This window comes from Blennius ocellaris (genome assembly GCF_963422515.1).
Source record: "Blennius ocellaris genome assembly, chromosome: 5".
NCBI classification, from domain to species: Eukaryota; Metazoa; Chordata; class Actinopteri; order Blenniiformes; family Blenniidae; genus Blennius; species Blennius ocellaris.
The window spans coordinates 2,723,294-2,747,243 of record NC_137654.1 but is presented as its reverse complement, the minus strand read 5'-3'; the positions used below and the strand labels follow the sequence as shown (position 1 = coordinate 2,747,243).

The following is a 23,950-nucleotide window of genomic DNA, read 5'->3' as shown; positions in this document are numbered from 1 at the left end:
CTAATCTGTTCATCAAATTTAAGCCCATGATCAAACGTTACCCCAAGGTTGTTCCCAGCACCCAAGAGCAAGGCAATGTCGTTATGCACCCTTAGTAGTGCTGACTCAGCGCTATGTCTGGATCTAAAACCAGAGTGGAACTTGTCAATAGCCCAACTTGTCTCTACAAATGTCTGTAATTGGATAAAAACAAGTTTTTCTAAGACCTTAGAAATAAAAGACAAATGGGAAACAGGCTTGAAGTTGGACACATAGAGGGGTCAAGGTGCGGTTTTCTAAGGAGGGGCCTAACCACAGCATGTTTGAAGGCAGCTGGGTCGGACCCTGAACGAAGGCAAGTGTTTATCAGAACAAGCAGACTGGGCCCAACACAATGAAAAACCTCCTTCAAAAATGGTGCTGGAATTTTATCGAAGGAACAGTTAGTGGGTTTCATGCCACGAACCACCTTTAGTGAAAAACGGCAAAGAAATGGTCTTAAACTGCTCGAAAACAGCAGTCAGTAATCAGATTACTGTTCCAGAGGAACTGTGGCAACACTGCTTACGACTGGCTTTAACAGCTCAGTTATTACTTTTAAAGCCCTTCTGGACCTCCAGCTACATCAGTGGGACCCTGAAATGATCCAGTGACCCTGAAGTGTGGGTGAGAAGTGGAGCTGAGCCTTTCTCATCAGCTGCCTGGAGACTGAACTACAATCTACCTGGACAATACTCACCTTTAGGGGATGGCATCTTTGAAATCAACCTTCAAACATCCTAACAGCCTGTTGTTCGGTTTCTCCTCACCTTCTGTTGATCATGTCAACAAACGAGTTTTACACCACAAACAGGAAAGCATCAGTTTGTTCGAGTCATGTGGAGAAATGGAAATAGTGTCTGCTGAGAAAATGAATAGTTTCTGTGAAAAGATGAGTATTCATTTTTTTTTTTTTTTTTTTATAGAAAAAATAGAAAAGCCCAACACATCCACATGAGCAAGCAGGTGTGTTTGCGACTGTGGAAAGAAAAAACTCCTCCAACAAGGAGAAACCTTTGTAGAAACCAGAGTCAGAGGTGGAGGAATTCTGCGGACCGGTTGGGGTGAAAGGATAGAGGAGAGGAGAGGAGAGGAGAGGAGAGGAGAGGATAGAGGAGAGGAGAGGAGAGGAGAGAGGAGAGACAGAGAAAGACTTGGTGGAAAAAAAAAATACATACAATACCCTTGTTAGTGCTACATACATTTTTTTCTTTTTGATAATACAGTAACCACAGTGATCTAAATATTTTCCAACTGCCATGAGATTAAGACCAGCCTGAGCAACAACAGAGCAAAAACCAAAATAATGACAACAATGATAACAAAAGCAAAAACAAAAGGACATAAAACAAAAATAAATACATAAATAAATAAATAAAGCAAGCAAACAAACACAACAACAACAAACAACAACTTGGTTTTGATAATTAAACAGAACAATCTCGTCAATGAGGAGTGGAAGTGTGTGTGTGTGTGTGTGTGTGTGTGTGTGTGTGTGTGTGTGTGTGTGTGTGTGTGTGTGTGTGTGTGTGTGTGTGGTTTGTCCTCTGGATGTGAATGGATCTGTTGTGGGGGGGGCCGCAGCACCACCCCGGGGCCCAAGGCCACCAGGGCCGGACGCCGCCACTCCGGCACCCAGCGACCCACCGGATCCAGGGAGGCCCCGACAAACCCCCCCGGAGAGCCACGCCCCAACAACCCCCCCCGGAGAGCCCCCCACTCCCCAGGCCGCCAGCCAGGCCACTACGGGATCTCGTCCTCCACCAATACAACTGTGAATAGGGAGGGAGAACCACCACCCAGCCCCCCCGGAGGTGCCACACCCGAGCGAGCGTGCCCCCCGCACTCCAGCAGCACTCACCCCGGAACACGGCGGGAAAAGATGAGTATTCAGAATGTGACTGACACATCTCTGTTGGCCTTTTTATCGCCATCAAACTTAAAAACAACCTTTGGTCATTGACAGTGTCGCCAATTGTAATTTCAAAATGAAGGATATACCAATAACTTTGATCATAATTGAAATCTGAAAGAACAGTAAATAATAGAAATGTGTCCAAAGTAAACAGGGGCTGTCTGAGGTCAGGCAATCTTTTTATTCCATTTGGAAAACCTGACCTGAACCTCACATCTTTGCCCTTCAATCAAACCAGAGCCGTGTGATTTATGGAGAACATCAGGGTCATGACAGATGATGGAGAACATCAGGGTCATGACAGATGATGGAGAACATCAGGGTCATGACAGATGATGGAGAACAGCAGGGTCATGACAGATGATGGAGAACATCAGGGTCATGACAGATGATGGAGAACATCAGGGTCATGACAGATGATGGAGAACATCAAGGTCATGACAGATGATGGAGAACATCAGGGTCACGACAGACGATGTGAAACGGAGGCTCTGACATGATTGTGACAGAAGACTATGAAATGAGGCTGAGTGGGAAATAGTTTCAGGTTCATTTGATTCATTGGATGTGTCACATCACATTTCTGAAGATGGTGAATATCATTAACAACACTGACAGACATACGCGGGCTCTAATCATATTGTTTGATTCCATCACAGCGGCTCGCGCCTTAGAAATGCATGAAGGAGCCTCAGAACCCAGCTGAGGCTCGTCTCCACAACAACAAGCCAGCGATCGGGAGCAGCAGGCGCGTCACTCAGCTTTCAGACGGAGGAGCCGCTTTAAACCACGGCTTGAAATTTGATGATGTGATGTTTGTTTTGTAAAAATAAGGTGTTTTCTTCATACCATTGTCTAAAATATATTCTCAGATCAGGCAGAATCTGAAGAATTTAGGGGAGGATTTGGAATTTCAACACTCTTTTCTCTGCCGACAGAAATTCAGTTGATGACTACCTCTTGCCTGCACACATATTTTATTGTTCTTCTCACGCACTTAAATATTTGTTTTTCACTGATTCTGCCGTTGTCATGGAAATGAACAGCTTCCAAACATTGCTGTGTGAACAAGAAACCTTTGTGATGTGCTCTCGCCGTGGTTGTTCCACTGCGCTGCTGCTGGGAGGAGGAGGACATGATGGGAAACAAGGTTTTTCATGTGTGTGTCTGCTATGATATGATGCTCCATCCTGATTAAAAGAGGGCTTTTTCTTTTAATGATTTAATCCTGTTCTCACTGATATTTTACTTCCGCCCCACCTTTTCTGTAAATTCTGTTCTGTGCTGTAGGAGAGCATCATTAGATTTGTCTTTGGCAAAAATATCTTTGTAAAACGTTTCCCTGGACCAAGGGATCCAAGAACTTTTCAAGGTGAAGATTTCGTGATTCAAAACAAGTCTACTAAATCACCTATTTATATTGTGGTAACTGTGACGTAGCTGCAGTGTGGCATCATTCGTATCCGTCCCAACAATGTGAGTGTGCAGATGAAGTGATTAATCTGCATGTCTTTTTCTTTGTGGTCTTGCTCGGCGTCAGCGCCTCGTGTTGCCTCTCAAAGCCGGGGTTTTCACAGCAGCTGTCAGCTTAGACGTGTTGACTCAGACCAGCTAAAGCCTCCACAATGAGACTGATTGAGGGCCCGGTGTCAGAGCAGAGAGGCTAGGAAGACACCCTTCTCCCTCTCAGCTTAATTCTAAGTATTACTGGAGTGAGGAGATTAGACTGAGTGAGGTGCAGGGATTGAGGGGGCAGGGTGCGAGAGCAGGGTGAATAACAACGGAGGCTCCCAGGACGCGGTGATAAGACATAAAAGACACGGAGCTAAAGGAGAAACCTGACGTTCAATGAAAGACGGAGGAAGGTGATAGCAGTGGACGAACAGATGAAGCTCCTAAAGCGTCTCACTTTATTTTGTGTCAGGAAGTATGAGAACTGTGAGCTCAAACATAGACGGTGGACAACATCACCAGGCGGGGACGAAGGAACGAGGGATCCAGTCATTTGGTTTACATTCATTCCCGTCAGCCTCCTTAAGCACACTACTTACAAGCTGATATTATTATCCAATCATGACAATCTGTCTGTGTAAGCTGATTGTAGAGTACAATCCCTCTGACTGTGCTGATCAGGCAGCTGGGACCAGGTACATTATGTGTCCCAGAATAATTATGGGATTTAGGGAGATGTTCGGCTTTGTAAATGGTTCATTGAGACAGGGTTGAGTGTTTGACACAGCAGTCCTCCTGGTACACAATACCCCCGGGTCTCGTGTGGTGCGGGAGGCTGAACTCCTTCTGACTCGTCTTGTAATCAGCGCCGTCGCTCTCCATCGGAAACCTCAGGTTCATCACTCCCATCTCAGCTCCTCTCATCCTCTTCTCTAGGTTAATTACTTATTGCCTTGATTCTCTAAGCATGAGGGGACGTGAGCTCCCTCTCGTGGGCAAGGAGGACATCAGAAAGGTTTTATCAAATCAGTTGGTAAAAAGGCTGATATCATCAACATATTGCGTGTTGAGTAATATGTTGAGTAAAATATAAAACATGAATCTGGTATGTTTGTGCCATGCAGCCATTTCTCTCTGGTCGTCTCTCAATCAGAAGGTTGCAGGTTCGATTCCGTATCTCCCGATGTCTACATGCTGAAGTGTCCTTGAGCTCTGTGGCCCAGCTGTCACAACAATGAAAACAAGTGTAACTGCGAAGGTTTTGTCATGTTTGAGGGGTCTGTTGACACGACAGTGGTGCTCCGAGTCCCTGCAGCCGTCACTTCTTCAAACCGCCACCACACGTGAAAACACACAGTAAATATTATTCTTAGTAATGATCAGGCCAGAAACCAGATGTCATTCAAATCATTCATCAGTCTGCAGTTAATAACCAATAACGCCATTAATAACGCTGGTCAACTGGTTAAAATTAGCAAAGAACCTAAACATTCACCCATTCATCGTTTTAGTGGCTCTGAAAATCAAAACCTTTTGTAATGCTGTGTTTAGAAACTTGCTTAATGATTTACAATATTACAATTGTAAACCACAATATATGTCTGTTTGCAAAGTGGAGGTAGACTATTTGACTGAACGGCACTTTCAAGGGTTTCCTCAGTAGAGTAATGATCAGTCTGGTTGCTCATCATTGATCATCTATAACAGGGGTGTCAAACTCCAGTCCTCCAGGGCCGCAGCCCTGCATGTTTTCCACGTCTCCCTCCCCTGAGTGTCCTGGTGCTTCATCACCACCTTCAGCACAAAGCCAGATAACCAGCTGCTCATTGCCATCAGCTGTGTGGAAGCAGGGACACATGGAGAACATGCAGGGCTGCGGCCCTCCAGGACCGGAGTTCGACGCGTGTGACCTATAAGAACATAACTGATCTCTGATTGTGGCATGTACTTCAGGACTCGGTTATTTAAAAGTGGTAAATAAGATTCAGTTCGATCATTGGAGCCATGACAGCCAATACAGACATTTCAGAACAATGTCTTATTACTGGTTTTGCCCCAAAATGAAACCTTTGGTACCCGAACTAAACTTCATACGGATCTTAAATCCAGCTTTACCTTCTCACCACCTGCTCCTCAGAGGGTCTACAACTTGTGCCAGTGACAAAGCTTTGCCATATTTCAGGTGTGTCACTTTTCCTGTTGAAGACGTCATCTCATGCTGGGTCACTGCAGCTTCCTCATCTTCCTCAGAATCAGTGATGAGAAAACATCACATGGCCAGGGTTTGAGATTTTTCTATTTTTTTGTCTATATTTTTGCACATTTCAAGCAATATTTTTTTGTCATGAACTCCACTTTAGATTTGAATTGATCCTTTCTATTGTTAAATGTTTAAAAGTTTGTCTTATGAAGTTGTTTTCTTGGCTCTTCTCTAAAGACTGACTGAGTCTCAACACCGTGTTCAGCTTAACGTCTCTCCAGCAGTCAACCAAAAGGAAGATTCGACATAATAATACTTCATCATTACTGAATTCAGCAGAATCTGGCAGACAGTAGGTCTGCTTCATTTCATGAGCTTGTCCCCATTGCTTTCATACCAACATCTTGTTCCTCCAATGAGGGAGCAGACGTCCTCTGAAGGTGTCCCACCTCTGGGAAGCAGTGGCTGGACAAAGCGTCCTGACGCCTTCGTCTCGGCTGCAGCTTGAGACACACCTGCTTCTCTTCATCACAGCTTCGTCTTCAGAGGTTGACTTGGAGAAGTGCTGAACCTGCCGCTGAAACTAGATTGCGTGACTTTGCTCATTGTGTTTGTGTGAGGAGGTCAAAGTCTTGTCCTCCTAAAAATATCCAGTTGCATTCTGGCTCATGAGAACAATTTGAGGAACGTGATACCATTTGGTCTCCGGAGTTTCCACAGTTCAGTCATCTTCTGCTGAAGGATCATAGATTATCACATCGTCATCCTGTCAGGTCTCTGTCTCTGTCTGTCCCTGTTTGTCTCACCTCACGTTTTAAATTTGCCTCTGTGCTCCTGTCAGGATGAGTTCCTCCGGCGTCTCCCTCTCCCTGTGTGTTTAAACCCTCTGTTGTTTCTCTCAGCTCGTCTTGTCGTCTCTGTTTCCACGTCTTTGCTTGTGTTCCCTGGACCTTTTCCAATAAAAAACTCTGTTTTGTAGTAACTTGGGAGTCTCCACTTGGGTCCATCCTCTCACATCCTGACACATCCAGCTTCATGTTAGTCATGAAAAAATGAGAGAACATCTTCATAAAGAAACACAAGCTGCTCTGAAACATCCACTGAATCCCACATCTTCAAAACATGACTTATTATGCCTTGAAAAACAAATGTTGCTAACATGCCCGTACCAAAACACAAACATGAATCAGCATCATTGAGAAAAAATCAATCTTATTTACACCTTTATGAGTTTTGTTATCTGCATTCACTCTCCGACTCTCTGACCACCACCAACCACTCACCCATTCACTACATTCACCCTCTGACCACCACCAACCACTCACCCATTCACTACATTCACCCTCTGACCACCACCAACCACTCACCCATTCACTACATTCACCCTCTGACCACCACCAACCACTCACCCATTCACTACATTCACCCTCTGACCACCACCAACCACTCACCCATTCACTACATTCACCCTCTGACCACCACCAACCACTCACCCATTCACTACATTCACCCTCTGACCACCACCAACCACTCACTCTCTCACTACATTCACCCTCTGACCACCACCAACCACTCTCTCTCTCACTACATTCACCCTCTGACCACCACCAACCACTCTCTCTCTCTCACTACATTCACCCTCTGACCACCACCAACCACTCTCTCTCTCTCACTACATTCACCCTCTGACCACCACCAACCACTCACTCTCTCACTACATTCACCCTCTGACAACCACCAACCACTCTCTCTCTCTCACTCTCTCACCCTCTAACCACCACCAACCACTCACTCTCTCACTACATTCACCCTCTGACCACCACCAACCACTCTCTCTCTCACTACATTCACCCTCTGACCACCACCAACCACTCACTCTCTCACTACATTCACCCTCTGACCACCACCAACCACTCTCTCTCTCACTACATTCACCCTCTGACCACCACCAACCACTCACTCTCTCACTACATTCACCCTCTGACCACCACCAACCACTCTCTCTCTCTCTCTCTCTCACTCTCTCACCCTCTGACCACCACCAACCACTCTCTCTCACTACATTCACCCTCAGACCACCACCAACCACTCTCTCTCACTACATTCACCCTCTGACCACCACCAACCACTCTCTCACTACATTCACCCCCTGACCACCACCAACCACTCTCTCTCACTACATTCACCCTCTGACCACCACCAACCACTCACTCTCTCACTACATTCACCTTCTGACCACCACCAACCACTCTCTCACTACATTCACCCTCTGACCACCACCAACCACTCTCTCTCACTACATTCACCCTCTGACCACCACCAACCACTCACTCTCTCACTACATTCACCTTCGGACCACCACCAAACACTCTCTCACTACATTCACCCTCTGACCACCACCAAACACTCTCTCTCTCACTACATTCACCCTCTGACCACCACCAACCACTCTCTCTCTCACTACATTCACCCTCTGACCACCACCAACCACTCTCTCTCTCACTACATTCACCCTCTGACCACCACCAAACACTCTCTCTCTCACTACATTCACCCTCTGACCACCACCAACCACTCTCTCTCTCACTACATTCACCCTCTGACCACCACCAACCACTCTCTCTCTCACTACATTCACCCTCTGACCACCACCAACCACTCACTCTCTCACTACATTCACCCTCTGACCACCACCAACCACTCACTCTCTCACTCTCTCACCCTCTGACCACCACCAACCACTCTCTCTCTCTCACTCTCACCCTCTGACCACCACCAACCACTCTCTCTCTCTCACTACATTCATCCTCTGACCACCACCAACCACTCACTCTCTCACTACATTCACCCTCTGACCACCACCAACCACTCTCTCACTACATTCACCTTCTGACCACCACCAACCACTCTCTCACTACATTCACCCTCTGACCACCACCAACCACTCTCTCTCTCACTACATTCACCCTCTGACCACCACCAACCACTCTCTCTCTCACTACATTCACCCTCTGACCACCACCAACCACTCACTCTCTCACTACATTCACCCTCTGACCACCACCAACCACTCACTCTCTCACTACATTCACCCTCTGACCACCACCAACCACTCTCTCTCTCTCACTACATTCACCCTCTGACCACCACCAACCACTCACTCTCTCACTACATTCACCCTCTGACAACCACCAACCACTCTCTCTCTCTCACTCTCTCACCCTCTAACCACCACCAACCACTCACTCTCTCACTACATTCACCCTCTGACCACCACCAACCACTCTCTCTCTCACTACATTCACCCTCTGACCACCACCAACCACTCACTCTCTCACTACATTCACCCTCTGACCACCACCAACCACTCTCTCTCTCACTACATTCACCCTCTGACCACCACCAACCACTCACTCTCTCACTACATTCACCCTCTGACCACCACCAACCACTCTCTCTCTCTCTCTCTCTCACTCTCTCACCCTCTGACCACCACCAACCACTCTCTCTCACTACATTCACCCTCAGACCACCACCAACCACTCTCTCTCACTACATTCACCCTCTGACCACCACCAACCACTCTCTCACTACATTCACCCCCTGACCACCACCAACCACTCTCTCTCACTACATTCACCCTCTGACCACCACCAACCACTCACTCTCTCACTACATTCACCTTCTGACCACCACCAACCACTCTCTCTCTCACTACATTCACCCTCTGACCACCACCAACCACTCTCTATCTCACTACATTCACCCTCTGACCACCACCAACCACTCACTCTCTCACTACATTCACCCTCTGACCACCACCAACCACTCACTCTCTCACTCTCTCACCCTCTGACCACCACCAACCACTCACTCTCTCACTACATTCACCCTCTGACCACCACCAACCACTCACTCTCTCACTCTCTCACCCTCTGACCACCACCAACCACTCTCTCTCTCTCACTCTCACCCTCTGACCACCACCAACCACTCTCTCTCTCTCACTACATTCACCCTCTGACCACCACCAACCACTCACTCTCTCACTACATTCACCCTCTGACCACCACCAACCACTCTCTCACTACATTCACCTTCTGACCACCACCAACCACTCTCTCACTACATTCACCCTCTGACCACCACCAACCACTCTCTCTCTCACTACATTCACCCTCTGACCACCACCAACCACTCTCTCTCTCACTACATTCACCCTCTGACCACCACCAACCACTCACTCTCTCACTACATTCACCCTCTGACCACCACCAACCACTCACTCTCTCACTACATTCACCCTCTGACCACCACCAACCACTATCTCTCTCACTACATTCACCCTCTGACCACCACCAACCACTCACTCTCTCACTACATTCACCCTCTGACCACCACCAACCACTCACTCTCTCACTGCATTCACCCTCTGACCACCACCAACCACTCACTCTCTCACTCTCCCACCCTCTGACCACCACCAACCACTCTCTCTCTCACTACATTCACCCTCTGACCACCACCAACCACTCACTCTCTCACTCTCTCACACTCTGACCACCACCAACCACTCTCTCTCTCACTACATTCACCCTCGGACCACCACTAACCACTCACTCTCTCACTACATTCACCCTCTGACCACCACCAACCACTCTCTCTCTCACTACATTCACCCTCTGACCACCACCAACCACTCTCTCTCTCTCACTACATTCACCCTCTGACCACCACCAACCACTCTCTCTCACTACATTCACCCTCTGACCACCACCAACCACCCTCTCTCTCACTACATTCACCCTCTGACCACCACCAACCACTCACTCTCTCACTCTCTCACCCTCTGACCACCACCAACCACTCACTCTCGCTAATTTCACCCTCTGACCACCACCAACCACTCACTCTCTCACTCTCTCACCCTCTGACCACCACCAACCACTCACTCTCTCACTACATTCACCCTCTGACCACCACCAACTACACACTCTCTCACTCTCTCACCCTCTGACCACCACCAACCACTCACTCTCTCACTACATTCACCCTCTGACCACCACCAACCACTCTCTCTCACTACATTCACCCTCTGACCACCACCAACCACTCACTCTCTCACTACATTCACCCTCTGACCACCACCAACCACTCTCTCTCTCACTACATTCACCCTCTGACCACCACCAACCACTCACTCTCTCACTACATTCACCCTCTGACCACCACCAACCACTCTCTCACTACATTCACCCTCTGACCACCACCAACCACTCTCTCTCACTACATTCACCCTCTGACCACCACCAACCACTCACTCTCTCACTCTCTCACCCTCTGACCACCACCAACCACTCACTCTCTCACTACATTCACCCTCTGACCACCACCAACTACACACTCTCTCACTCTCTCACCCTCTGACCACCACCAACCACTCACTCTCTCACTACATTCACCCTCTGACCACCACCAACCACTCTCTCTCACTACATTCACCCTCTGACCACCACCAACCACTCTCTCTCTCACTACATTCACCCTCTGACCACCACCAACCACTCACTCTCTCACTCTCTCACCCTCTGACCACCACCAACCACTCACTCTCTCACTCTCTCACCCTCTGACCACCACCAACTACTCACTCTCTCACTCTCTCACCCTCTGACCACCACCAACCACTCACTCTCTCACTACATTCACCCTCTGACCACCACCAACCACTCTCTCTCTCACTACATTCACTCTCTGACCACCACCAACCACTCACTCTCTCACTACATTCACCCTCTGACCACCACCAACCACTCTCTCTCTCACTACATTCACCCTCTGACCACCACCAACCACTCTCTCTCTCTCACTACATTCACCCTCTGACCACCACCAACCACTCTCTCTCACTACATTCACCCTCTGACCACCACCAACCACTCTCTCTCTCACTACATTCACCCTCTGACCACCACCAACCACTCACTCTCTCACTACATTCACCCTCTGACCACCACCAACCACTCTCTCTCTCACTACATTCACCCTCTGACCACCACCAACCACTCTCTCTCTCTCACTACATTCACCCTCTGACCACCACCAACCACTCTCTCTCACTACATTCACCCTCTGACCACCACCAACCACTCACTCTCTCACTACATTCACCCTCTGACCACCACCAACCACTCTCTCTCACTACATTCACCCTCTGACCACCACCAACCACTCTCTCTCTCACTACATTCACCCTCTGACCACCACCAACCACTCACTCTCTCACTCTCTCACCCTCTGACCACCACTAACCACTCACTCTCTCACTACATTCACCCTCTGACCACCACCAACCACTCTCTCTCACTACATTCACCCTCTGACCACCACAACCACCCTCTCTCTCACTACATTCACCCTCTGACCACCACCAACCACTCACTCTCTCACTCTCTCACCCTCTGACCGCCACCAACCACTCACTCTCGCTAAATTCACCCTCTGACCACCACCAACCACTCACTCTCTCACTCTCTCACCCTCTGACCACCACCAACCACTCACTCTCTCACTACATTCACCCTCTGACCACCACCAACTACACACTCTCTCACTCTCTCACCCTCTGACCACCACCAACCACTCACTCTCTCACTACATTCACCCTCTGACCACCACCAACCACTCTCTCTCACTACATTCACCCTCTGACCACCACCAACCACTCTCTCTCTCACTACATTCACCCTCTGACCACCACCAACCACTCACTCTCTCACTCTCTCACCCTCTGACCACCACCAACCACTCACTCTCTCACTCTCTCACCCTCTGACCACCACCAACTACTCACTCTCTCACTCTCTCACCCTCTGACCACCACCAACCACTCACTCTCTCACTCGCTCACCCTCTGACCACCACCAACCACTCACTCTCTCACTCTCTCACCCTCTGACCACCACCAACCACTCACTCTCGCTACATTCACCCTCTGACCACCACCAACCACTCACTTTCTCACTCTCTCACCCTCTGACCACCACCAACCACTCTCTCTCTCACTACATTCACCCTCTGACCACCACCAACCACTCACTCTCTCACTACATTCACCCTCTGACCACCACCAACCACTCTCTCTCTCACTACATTCACCCTCTGACCACCACCAACCACTCTCTCTCTCTCACTACATTCACCCTCTGACCACCACCAACCACTCTCTCTCACTACATTCACCCTCTGACCACCACCAACCACTCTCTCTCTCACTACATTCACCCTCTGACCACCACCAACCACTCACTCTCTCACTACATTCACCCTCTGACCACCACCAACCACTCACTCTCTCACTACATTCACCCTCTGACCACCACCAACCACTCTCTCTCTCTCACTACATTCACCCTCTGACCACCACCAACCACTCTCTCTCACTACATTCACCCTCTGACCACCACCAACCACTCTCTCTCTCTCACTACATTCACCCTCTGACCACCACCAACCACTCTCTCTCTCTCACTACATTCACCCTCTGACCACCACCAACCACTCTCTCTCACTACATTCACCCTCTGACCACCACCAACCACTCTCTCTCTCACTACATTCACCCTCTGACCACCACCAACCACTCACTCTCTCACTACATTCACCCTCTGACCACCACCAACCACTCACTCTCTCACTACATTCACCCTCTGACCACCACCAACCACTCTCTCTCTCTCACTACATTCACCCTCTGACCACCACCAACCACTCTCTCTCACTACATTCACCCTCTGACCACCACCAACCACTCTCTCTCTCACTACATTCACCCTCTGACCACCACCAACCACTCTCTCTCTCTCACTACATTCACCCTCTGACCACCACCAACCACTCTCTCTCACTACATTCACCCTCTGACCACCACCAACCACTCTCTCTCTCACTACATTCACCCTCTGACCACCACCAACCACTCACTCTCTCACTCTCTCACCCTCTGACCACCAACAACCACTCACTCTCTCACTACATTCACCCTCTGACCACCACCAACCACTCTCTCTCTCACTACATTCACCCTCTGACCACCACCAACCACTCTCTCTCTCACTATATTCACCCTCTGACCACCACCAACCACTCACTCTCTCACTACATTCACCCTCTGACCACCACCAACCACTCACTCTCTCACTACATTCACCCTCTGACCACCACCAACCACTCTCTCTCTCTCACTACATTCACCCTCTGACCACCACCAACCACTCTCTCTCTCACTCTCTCACCGTCTGACCACCACCAACCACTCACTCTCTCACTACATTCACCCTCTGACCACCACCAACCACTCTCTCTCTCACTCTCTCACCGTCTGACCACCACCAACCACTCTCTCTCTCACTACATTCACCCTCTGACCACCACCAACCACTCACCCATTCACTACATTCACCCTCTGACCACTACCAACCACTCACTCTCTCACTACATTCACCCTCTGACCACCACCAACCACTCACTCTCTCACTACATTCACCCTCTGACCACCACCAACCACTCTCTCTCTCACTCTCTCACCGTCTGACCACCACCAACCACTCTCTCTCTCACTACATTCACCCTCTGACCACCACCAACCACTCACTCTCTCACTACATTCACCCTCTGACCACCACCAACCACTCTCTCTCTCACTACATTCACCCTCTGACCACCACCAACCACTCACTCTCTCACTACATTCACCCTCTGACCACCACCAACCACTCTCTCTCTCACTCTCTCACCCTCTGACCACCACCAACCACTCTCTCTCTCACTACATTCACCCTCTGACCACCACCAACCACTCACTCTCTCACTACATTCACCCTCTGACCACCACCAACCACTCTCTCTCTCTCACTACATTCACCCTCTGACCACCACCAACCACTTACTCTCTCACTACATTCACCCTCTGACCACCACCAACCACTCTCTCTCTCACTACATTCACCCTCTGACCACCACCAACCACTCACTCTCTCACTACATTCACCCTCTGACCACCACCAACCACTCACTCTCGCTACATTCACACAGGCAGTTTGCGGTCCGGTGTCTTGCCCAAAGACACTTCGCCATGTAGGCAGGCAGACATGGGACTCAAACCTGCAACCTTCCAATGTGGAGCTGATTTGTCCCAAAGAAAGGTTGCAGGTGTTTCCCTGGTCCAGATGTGATTCCAGCTCCGCCCCCAGCAGCCAAACAATAAGAGATCCAGTGGACTGGTCCTGTGGTCTTGGTCCAGTTGTAGCTTTAATGAACAGTTACGCCAGTGTTACACATACTGAGAGGCTGAAGGAGTAAATGCCAATACAAAGTTTTCACTAGTCTAATACTTTTTACAGATAGAATAAATTATACTATGGAGACAGACGTCCATGCCAAACAGAAAGCTGAATAAAAACAAGCAGAAAACGGACCAAGAGGTTAAACAGGAGGCGGATAGAGGTAAGTGTAATCTGTACATTTGATCATCAGTGCTTTCCTTGTTTTGGTCATTGGAAAAAAAAAAAAAATATATCAATATATATATATATACACAAGGTAGAAGGTCACTGCAGCCAGCATCTGAGAGGCTTTCCTGGCTCCTGTGGCAACACGAGTACAAAACAATGTCAAATTCTGGATACGAAGCAGTGATGCTGCCACGTGACTTCCTCTGGAAAACAACTCATATTCCTACAACCAAAGGATAACATATTGAAGAAATGGCATCAAAGTGGAGCAAAGTGGGTCAAACATAAAGTAAAGTAGACAGATTTTCATTTTTAAATACGTTAAATGATTGTTTGGTCTCAAATGATCCTTCAGCTCAGCCAGAAGCAGTTTTGCCTGAAAGCAGTTCACAAGGCTCAGTATGTGGCTCTCTCATTCTGAATCATCTTCTCTGTGTGTGTGTGTGTGTGTGTGTGTGTGTGTGTGTGTGTGTGTGTGTGTGTGTGTGTGTGTGTGTGTGTGTGTGTGTGTGTGTGTGTGTGTGTGTGTTACAATGTGACGGCAGGTCAGAGGTCGACCGAGCAACACTGAGGAGTACTTCAGTAAAACAGTCCAGCTCCAGATCAGGTGAGAGAAAGAGGAATCATGGCTGCTGGTGACGTCACGTCCAGTCTGACCGGAGAGTCTTCTGGATGGAGGACGTCACGTCCACTCTGACCGGAGAGTCTTCTGGATGGAGGACGTCACGTCCACTCTGACCGGAGAGTCTTCTGGATGGAGGACGTCACGTCCACTCTGACCGGAGAGTCTTCTGGATGGAGGACGTCACGTCCACTCTGACCGGAGAGTCTTCTGGATGGAGGACGTCACGTCCACTCTGACCGGAGAGTCTTCTGGATGGAGGACGTCACGTCCACTCTGACCGGAGAGTCTTCTGGATGGAGGACGTCACGTCCAGTCTGACCGGAGAGTCTTCTGGATGGAGGACGTCACGTCCACTCTGACCGGAGAGTCTTCTGGATGGAGGACGTCACGTCCACTCTGACCGGAGAGTCTTCTGGATGGAGGACGTCACGTCCACTCTGACCGGAGAGTCTTCTGGATGGAGGACGTCACGTCCAGTCTGACCGGAGAGTCTTCTGGATGGAGGACGTCACGTCCACTCTGACCGGAGAGTCTTCTGGATGGAGGACGTCACGTCCACTCTGACCGGAGAGTCTTCTGGATGGAGGACGTCACGTCCAGTCTGACCGGAGAGTCTTCTGGATGGAGGACGTCACGTCCAGTCTGACCGGAGAGTCTTCTGGATGGAGGACGTCTGGACGGTGCCACTTTCAAAAGGAAACGGACTCAAAAGGAAACTACATTTGTTCATTAAGATGAGAAAAAACAACCATTGGACCCAAAAGTGAACAGTAGATGCTTCAAAGCCAGGAGATGAGTTCAACCTTCCCAGCGACTTTGGAAGTCTCAGAGTGTGGATTTGTGGAAACCTGGAAACCTGCATGCTCAATGCTGCTTGAATCCTGTCCTTAGTAGGCTTTTGCAGGTTTTCAAAATTAAAATATGTCCATATAACATTTAGCATAAAGTGCATCAATGTGAGCTTCCAGGATGTCCTGTTTGTGTTTGACCCCTCTGGGCTGAAGGATCCTGGACATGTGCTGTTTAATGGTCAACGTGTTGTGAAGCTCTGTCGCTTTAAAGAAACCATGGAAACAAGAACATCTGCAGCTGCAAAGAAACCAGGGACTCCAAGTGAGGAATGACCGGAAGGAATCTGCTCTCCTGAAGATCCTGACAGAGGTGTCCCCCCCGCCCCCGTTTGGAGCAGGTGGGAGGAGGTGGGAGGAGCAGGTTGGAGGAGCAGGTTGGAGGAGGTTGGATGAGGTGGGAGCAGGTTGGAGCAGGTGGGATGAGGTGGGAGCAGGTTGGAGCAGGTTGGATGAGGTGGGAGGAGGTGGGAGAAGGTTGGAGGAGGTTGGAGCAGGTTGGAGCAGGTTGGAGGAGGTGGGAGCAGGTTGGAGGAGGTGGGAGCAGGTTGGAGGAGGTGGGAGCAGGTTGGATGAGGTGGGAGCAGGTTGGAGCAAGTTGGATGAGGTGGGAGGAGGTGGGAGAAGGTTGGAGGAGTTTGGAGCAGGTTGGAGCAGGTTGGATGAGGTGGGAGGAGGTGGGAGGAGGTTGGAGGAGGTTGGAGCAGGTTGGAGCAGGTTGGATGAGGTGGGAGGAGGTGGGAGGAGGTTGGAGGAGGTTGGAGCAGGTTGGAGGAGGTGGGAGCAGGTTGGAGCAGGTTGGAGGAGGTTGGAGCAGGTTGGAGGAGGTGGGAGCAGGTTGGAGCAGGTGGGAGGAGGTGGGAGCAGGTTGGAGCAGGTTGGAGGAGGTTGGAGGAGGTTGGAGCAGGTTGGAGCAGGTGGGAGGAGGTTGGATGAGGTGGGAGGAGGTGGGAGGAGGTTGGAGCAGGTGGGAGGAGGTTGGAGCAGGTTGGAGCAGGTTGGAGGAGGTTGGAGGAGGTTGGAGCAGGTTGGAGCAGGTGGGAGGAGGTTGGAGGAGGTTGGAGCAGATTGGAGCAGGTTGGAGGAGGTTGGAGGAGGTGGGAGGAGGTGGGAGGAGGTGGGAGGAGGTTGGAGCAGGTTGGAGGAGGTTGGAGCAGGTTGGAGCAGGTTGGAGGAGGTGGGAGGAGGTGGGAGGAGGTGAGAGGAGGTTGGAGCAGGTTGGAGGAGGTTGGAGCAGATTGGAGCAGGTTGGAGCAGGTTGGAGCAGGTTGGAGCAGGTTGGAGGAGGTGGGAGGAGGTGGGAGGAGGTGGGAGGAGTTTGGAGCAGGTGGGAGGAGGTTGGAGGAGGTTGGAGCAGGTTGGAGCAGGTTGGAGCAGGTTGGAGCAGGTTGGAGGAGGTGGGAGGAGGTTGGAGGAGGTTGGAGCAGGTTGGAGCAGGTTGGAGCAGGTTGGAGGAGGTTGGAGGAGGTTGGAGCAGGTGGGAGGAGGTTGGAGCAGGTTGGAGCAGGTTGGAGCAGGTTGGAGCAGGTGGGATGAGGTGGGAGCAGGTTGGAGCAGGTTGGATGAGGTGGGAGGAGGTGGGAGAAGGTTGGAGGAGGTTGGAGCAGGTTGGAGCAGGTTGGAGGAGGTGGGAGCAGGTTGGAGGAGGTGGGAGCAGGTTGGAGGAGGTGGGAGCAGGTTGGATGAGGTGGGAGCAGGTTGGAGCAAGTTGGATGAGGTGGGAGGAGGTGGGAGAAGGTTGGAGGAGTTTGGAGCAGGTTGGAGCAGGTTGGATGAGGTGGGAGGAGGTGGGAGGAGGTTGGAGGAGGTTGGAGCAGGTTGGAGCAGGTTGGATGAGGTGGGAGGAGGTGGGAGGAGGTTGGAGGAGGTTGGAGCAGGTTGGAGGAGGTGGGAGCAGGTTGGAGCAGGTTGGAGGAGGTTGGAGCAGGTTGGAGGAGGTGGGAGCAGGTTGGAGCAGGTGGGAGGAGGTGGGAGCAGGTTGGAGCAGGTTGGAGGAGGTTGGAGGAGGTTGGAGCAGGTTGGAGCAGGTGGGAGGAGGTTGGATGAGGTGGGAGGAGGTGGGAGGAGGTTGGAGCAGGTGGGAGGAGGTTGGAGCAGGTTGGAGCAGGTTGGAGGAGGTTGGAGGAGGTTGGAGCAGGTTGGAGCAGGTGGGAGGAGGTTGGAGGAGGTTGGAGCAGATTGGAGCAGGTTGGAGGAGGTTGGAGGAGGTGGGAGGAGGTGGGAGGAGGTGGGAGGAGGTTGGAGCAGGTTGGAGGAGGTTGGAGCAGGTTGGAGCAGGTTGGAGGAGGTGGGAGGAGGTGGGAGGAGGTGAGAGGAGGTTGGAGCAGGTTGGAGGAGGTTGGAGCAGATTGGAGCAGGTTGGAGCAGGTTGGAGCAGGTTGGAGCAGGTTGGAGGAGGTGGGAGGAGGTGGGAGGAGGTGGGAGGAGTTTGGAGCAGGTGGGAGGAGGTTGGAGGAGGTTGGAGCAGGTTGGAGCAGGTTGGAGCAGGTTGGAGCAGGTTGGAGGAGGTGGGAGGAGGTTGGAGGAGGTTGGAGCAGGTTGGAGCAGGTTGGAGCAGGTTGGAGGAGGTTGGAGGAGGTTGGAGCAGGTGGGAGGAGGTTGGAGCAGGTTGGAGCAGGTTGGAGCAGGTTGGAGGAGGTGGGAGGAGGTGGGAGGAGGTTGGAGGAGGTGGGAGGAGGTGGGAGGAGGTGGGAGGAGGTTGGAGGAGGTGGGAGGAGGTTGGAGCAGGTTGGAGCAGGTTGGAGCAGGTTGGAGCAGGTTGGAGCAGGTTGGAGGAGGTGGGAGGAGGTGGGAGGAGGTGGGAGGAGTTTGGAGCAGGTGGGAGGAGGTTGGAGGAGGTTGGAGCAGGTTGGAGCAGGTTGGAGCAGGTTGGAGGAGGTGGGAGGAGGTGGGAGGAGGTTGGAGCAGGTTGGAGCAGGTTGGAGCAGGTTGGAGCAGGTTGGAGCAGGTTGGAGGAGGTGGGAGGAGGTGGGAGGAGCAGGTGGTGCTGGTGACCAGGCTGGACAGTCTGCAGGAGCTAGTAGGCCTGCCCAGTCTCCACCTGCAGCAGCCCCAGGACAGCGGAGTGGTCGGCCAGCTTCACCCTCCTCTGGCTGGACAGACCCACGTTCTTGGCCAGGTAGTCCACCGCCGCTGCAGGACGACAGGAAGGACACGCTTTAACATCACTTCTCCTCACAACACAACTGCTCACTCAGTTGAAAAGCACCAGACAAGTGAAGTCCAGATTCGTTATTTGCTTCCTTCTTTTGAAACTGTCACAAAGGTTATATTATTGGCATTATAAGATTTGTTAGTTCAAAAAGTCAAAACTGTGGGATCAACAAGAGCAACAAAGAGATTCGAAGAAGTAAAAAGGAGCAAAACAAAGAATCTCTCATATCAGAAGCTGTGGAGGGCAGCTGAGGAAACGTCAGCCAGTCACAGTGACCAGGTGAAAACCAGAGTCTGACGTCAATCATGGTTTCATTTCCTTAGTGGATCCTTCAAAACAAAACTTTACAGTCTGACAAGTTCAGGACCAATAGGAGTATTTTGTGATCTGGTACAACAGCTACATAGTCCAGGTCATGAAGGGAAGTGTGTGTGTGTGTGTGTGTGTGTGTGTGTGTGTGTGTGTGTGTGTGTGTGTGTGTGTGTGTGTGTGTGTGTGTGTGTGTGTGTGTGTGTGTGTGTGTGTGTGTGTGTGTGTGTGTGTGTGTGTGTGTGTGTACGAGAGGAGCAACAACAAAGTGTCACCCAAATATTCTTCACTGCTAAAACCTTGATGTTTTAGTGTCACGTCTTGTCCTGTAACGATCCTACGGCCATTATTCAGTCAATCACAGCTTTGTGTACAATCAAATGATCCAACTGTTGTGGAAATGCTATTTATACAGTTTTCACATTGGAATGTCTGATGTCCGGATCAAAATTTAGATGAACAACCGTTTTCAGATGAGGATTTGAGTTTGAGGTGTTCATTATATTCGTGATTACAAATATAGATTTGTCTCCACAATTGTCTTCAGTGTCTCAGTGAGAGAAACGACATCATTATATTGAGAAAGTGCAACATCTTGGGAACAATAATTAGTAAAACCTCTCTGGAAGATTTTATATTTTTGCCAAGTTTCTGCACATTGACAAGAAAAAGCCTATTACTGGGGTCATTTTTGTACATGCACAGAACCGTTTGCTTTCTATCCAATCACAAAGACTGACAACAGGACACTGTGTTTGACAAACAGACAAAAGCAGCCAGAGAGGCAGGTAGTCACTGGAAGAACGGTGGCTTGAGGAAAGCTGACGTTAATGCTCATCACATTTCCTCTGAGTCGTGGATGTTGCTCCTCCCTGGTTCAGCTGGTGATAACTGAGAGAGGTGTGTGTGTGTGTGTGTGTGTGTGTGTGTGTGGTGGTTATTGGTTGTGGATAAGGAAGGCTTGTCAGTTAAGAAGCTCGTCTTCACAGAAAGGAGGCTGTCGCTCCTGAACTGAGGCCTGAGAGAAAGAAGAAAACCAACGGGTGGGCAGGTCTGTCTGCCAACACGCCAGTCAGTCAGCAAGCAAGTGGGGGAGCAGTGTGTGTGTGTGTGTGTGTGTGTGTGTGTGTGTGCACGTGCACAGGTGTGTGTTTGTGTTTCACAAGGGTTTAGCAAGACCCTTTAAACGAAGCTGTTTTTTTCCTGTCAACTAGGTTTATTCCTTAAATCCCTGTCGAGCAGTCACACTGAGAGCCCTCTGCCTATCTGATAACACACACACACACACACACACACACACACACACACACACACACACACACACACACACACACACACACACACACACACACACACACAGAGACACCTCAGGTATTTTGACAGTATATACTTTAATCTGTCAGGAGCTTCCTGATTTAGAACAAGAGAAAAGTCAAATGTCATAAGTAAAATGTTAAGTCTGTCCCTGATGGTGTGTGTGTGTGTGTGTGTGTGTGTTTGTGTGTGTGTGTGTGTGTGTGTGTGTGTGTGTGTGTGTGTGTGTGTGTGTGTGTGTGTGTGTGTGTGTGTGTGTGTGTGTGTGTGTGTGTGTGTGTGTTGGGGCACACACGTCCAAATCTTAAATGTAAATGAAACCCACCTCAAAGGAAAATCTCATTAATTACTGTAGTTTAATATAATCACAACCAAAACAAGCAAAATATAAAGCCATGTTGTGATCAAGCAGAATAAATGTGAAGGCATCTTCTCGTGTCTTTAGAGAAAAGTAGCAGGACTAATCCATGATGTCCTCAGAGGACCAGTCTGTGTCCCCACGCTGATGTTCTATGACCAATGAAAGCACAGCTGGCTGCATCCTGCTGGATTGTTTAGTTCAGTGTGCCCTCCCCTGAACCCAATGGTGGCTATTTTAGAATCAATTAACAAAGACAATAGGAGCTACAAACTACAGGTAGGGCCTTCCAATGAAGACAGGAACCTGAAAATCATGATCCAAAAAACCCATGAGTTCAATGGAGCAAATAATTATCTCTAAAGCAGAGACATAAGGTCTTATTAGAATGTTTGTGCAGAGTGAAGTGTAGGAATACCCAAAAGACCTTGAGCCCCACACAGTCCGTCCAGTCGATGACAGCAGAGACACTTTCGTGTGGCTTAAAGCTATGGTCTGAAATATTCCTGTTCTGACCTTTTCTACAGAATCTCCAGGGTCACATGTCAGGATGGTGACACCTCTTTACAGCACAAAGGGGAGGAAGAGTGTAGATCACAATGAGGGTAATCCAGCCCATAGCCATCTGAGGAACACCTCACACCAAAACAAGGGCAATAGTGGAACCTTGCATTGATGAGGAACATTGTGGATTCTGAAGTGACTGAGGACAAACCGTCTGCTGCTTGTCTCACGTTTGGGATGGACTTCAGGAGGCCTCCCTGTCAGGTCTCTGTGTCCGTCTGCCCCTGTGGGTCTCACTTCACGTTTTTAATTAACCAATGGCCTTCTCCCTCTGTGTGCCCCTGTTTGTCATAATCAGTTCTACCTTGTGTATCTACACCCTCTCCGCCTGTCGGCTCATCTTGTCATCTGTTGCTCCTGTTTCACCTGCGTTTCCTTGTCTTCTCTGAACCTGTCTACAATGAATCTGATTTCATGGAACTCTGTGAGTCTGCGGCTGGATCCATCTGCACAGGTCCCGACACTACCAACCTGGGTCCAAGAGGTCTGTGGTTGTGTTGTGTGAAAGGTGAGCACAGCAGCCACGGTGTTCGTGGCGAGAGCTCTGTCCATACACTGAGCCCTGAGCTGGGTGTGTTCATGAGTTCACAGTTAGAAGAAAAAGGAAAACAATCCCCAAATCTGCTCTCCAAAGTCTTTTGCGTCATACCTGAGATCTTATCTGAATGAGAAACCCGTGCTTTTGACCATAAACAGCCTATTACTTCAAGTCAGCAGTCTCAACTGTCTAATAAAGGCACCAAACCATGTAGAACGGGGCAATTGTGTTGGTTGTATAGCTCGTATTTGTCTTCCTGAGGAGTGAGGTGAAGACATCCTCATTACATTTAGTTGTACTGCAGCAGGGAGGCATTCGAAGCATGCAGGACAGGGGTCCAGCAGGACCATGGTAGGGCAGCTATAACATTTAACATAAAAATGTATGACAACATATGTTTCAATGATGGTTTTAGTTTTGTTCTGACTCAAGTTTCAGTTTGTCCTTTTTGGATGATATCACTTTTTCAAAGTACGAGTACAAGTACAAGTACCAACCTTAAGCTACTTGCAGATAGTGAGTACTGACATGAGTATTTATCACATCCCATCAAGCTTCATTCATACACACACTATATACAAAGCTTATGAATTGCCATAAGCCAGCTGCAAACCTCTGTTTTGACACTACGCAAACCTTGAAGGCTCCAGTGTCCTCCTGGTCCTCAGGACAGTGGACATGTTTTCTGTAGCCTGGTTCAGTTGGTTGTGTCCCGTTAGTTGAGTCTCTGTCTGTGTCTCAGACTGAGGGACGGTAATGTGCTCCCCTCATGCTTCGGTTTGCTTTCATGTATTTGGGTCAGTACATTTGGTGGCATAATCACACTTTTACCCTCATGGTGCCGTTGTGGGTTTGTCTCGTTTTGTCTTTTATTTAAAGTTGGGCTTGTATTTTTCCAACCGATATGTATTTACTGCCTCACGTGGAGAAACCTGACACAAGGTGTATTTGAGTATAGCTTGAGGAACTTTGAAGGGGATCACCATAACAAGATGGCACTGCCAAAGCAAGTAGCAGCAAAGCTTAATGGAATGACCCCAGAAATAAAAACAGGTTTATTTTGACCATATGACTCATCATGTGCGAGTTTTTAACAGCTTTCAATTTGTTTCTCTATGAAGTGAATCAGATATCAAAATATGA

At 49.6% G+C, this 23,950-nt stretch overlaps 1 protein-coding gene across 3 annotated transcripts in view; it reads right to left on the bottom strand.

Moving 5' to 3' along the window:
• Positions 1-19,586: 19,586 nt before the first annotated feature.
• Positions 19,587-23,950, bottom strand: part of LOC308130746 (paired box protein Pax-7-like) — a gene marked incomplete at its 3' end in the record, with an annotated part of 97,328 nt that continues 92,964 nt past the window's right edge. For all 3 annotated transcript variants that reach the window (XM_080497191.1, XM_080497190.1, XM_080497192.1), the window contains exon 9: positions 19,587-19,702. In XM_080497191.1, the coding sequence (XP_080353317.1) occupies positions 19,587-19,702 (116 nt within the window). The remainder of the gene's footprint in view (positions 19,703-23,950) is intronic.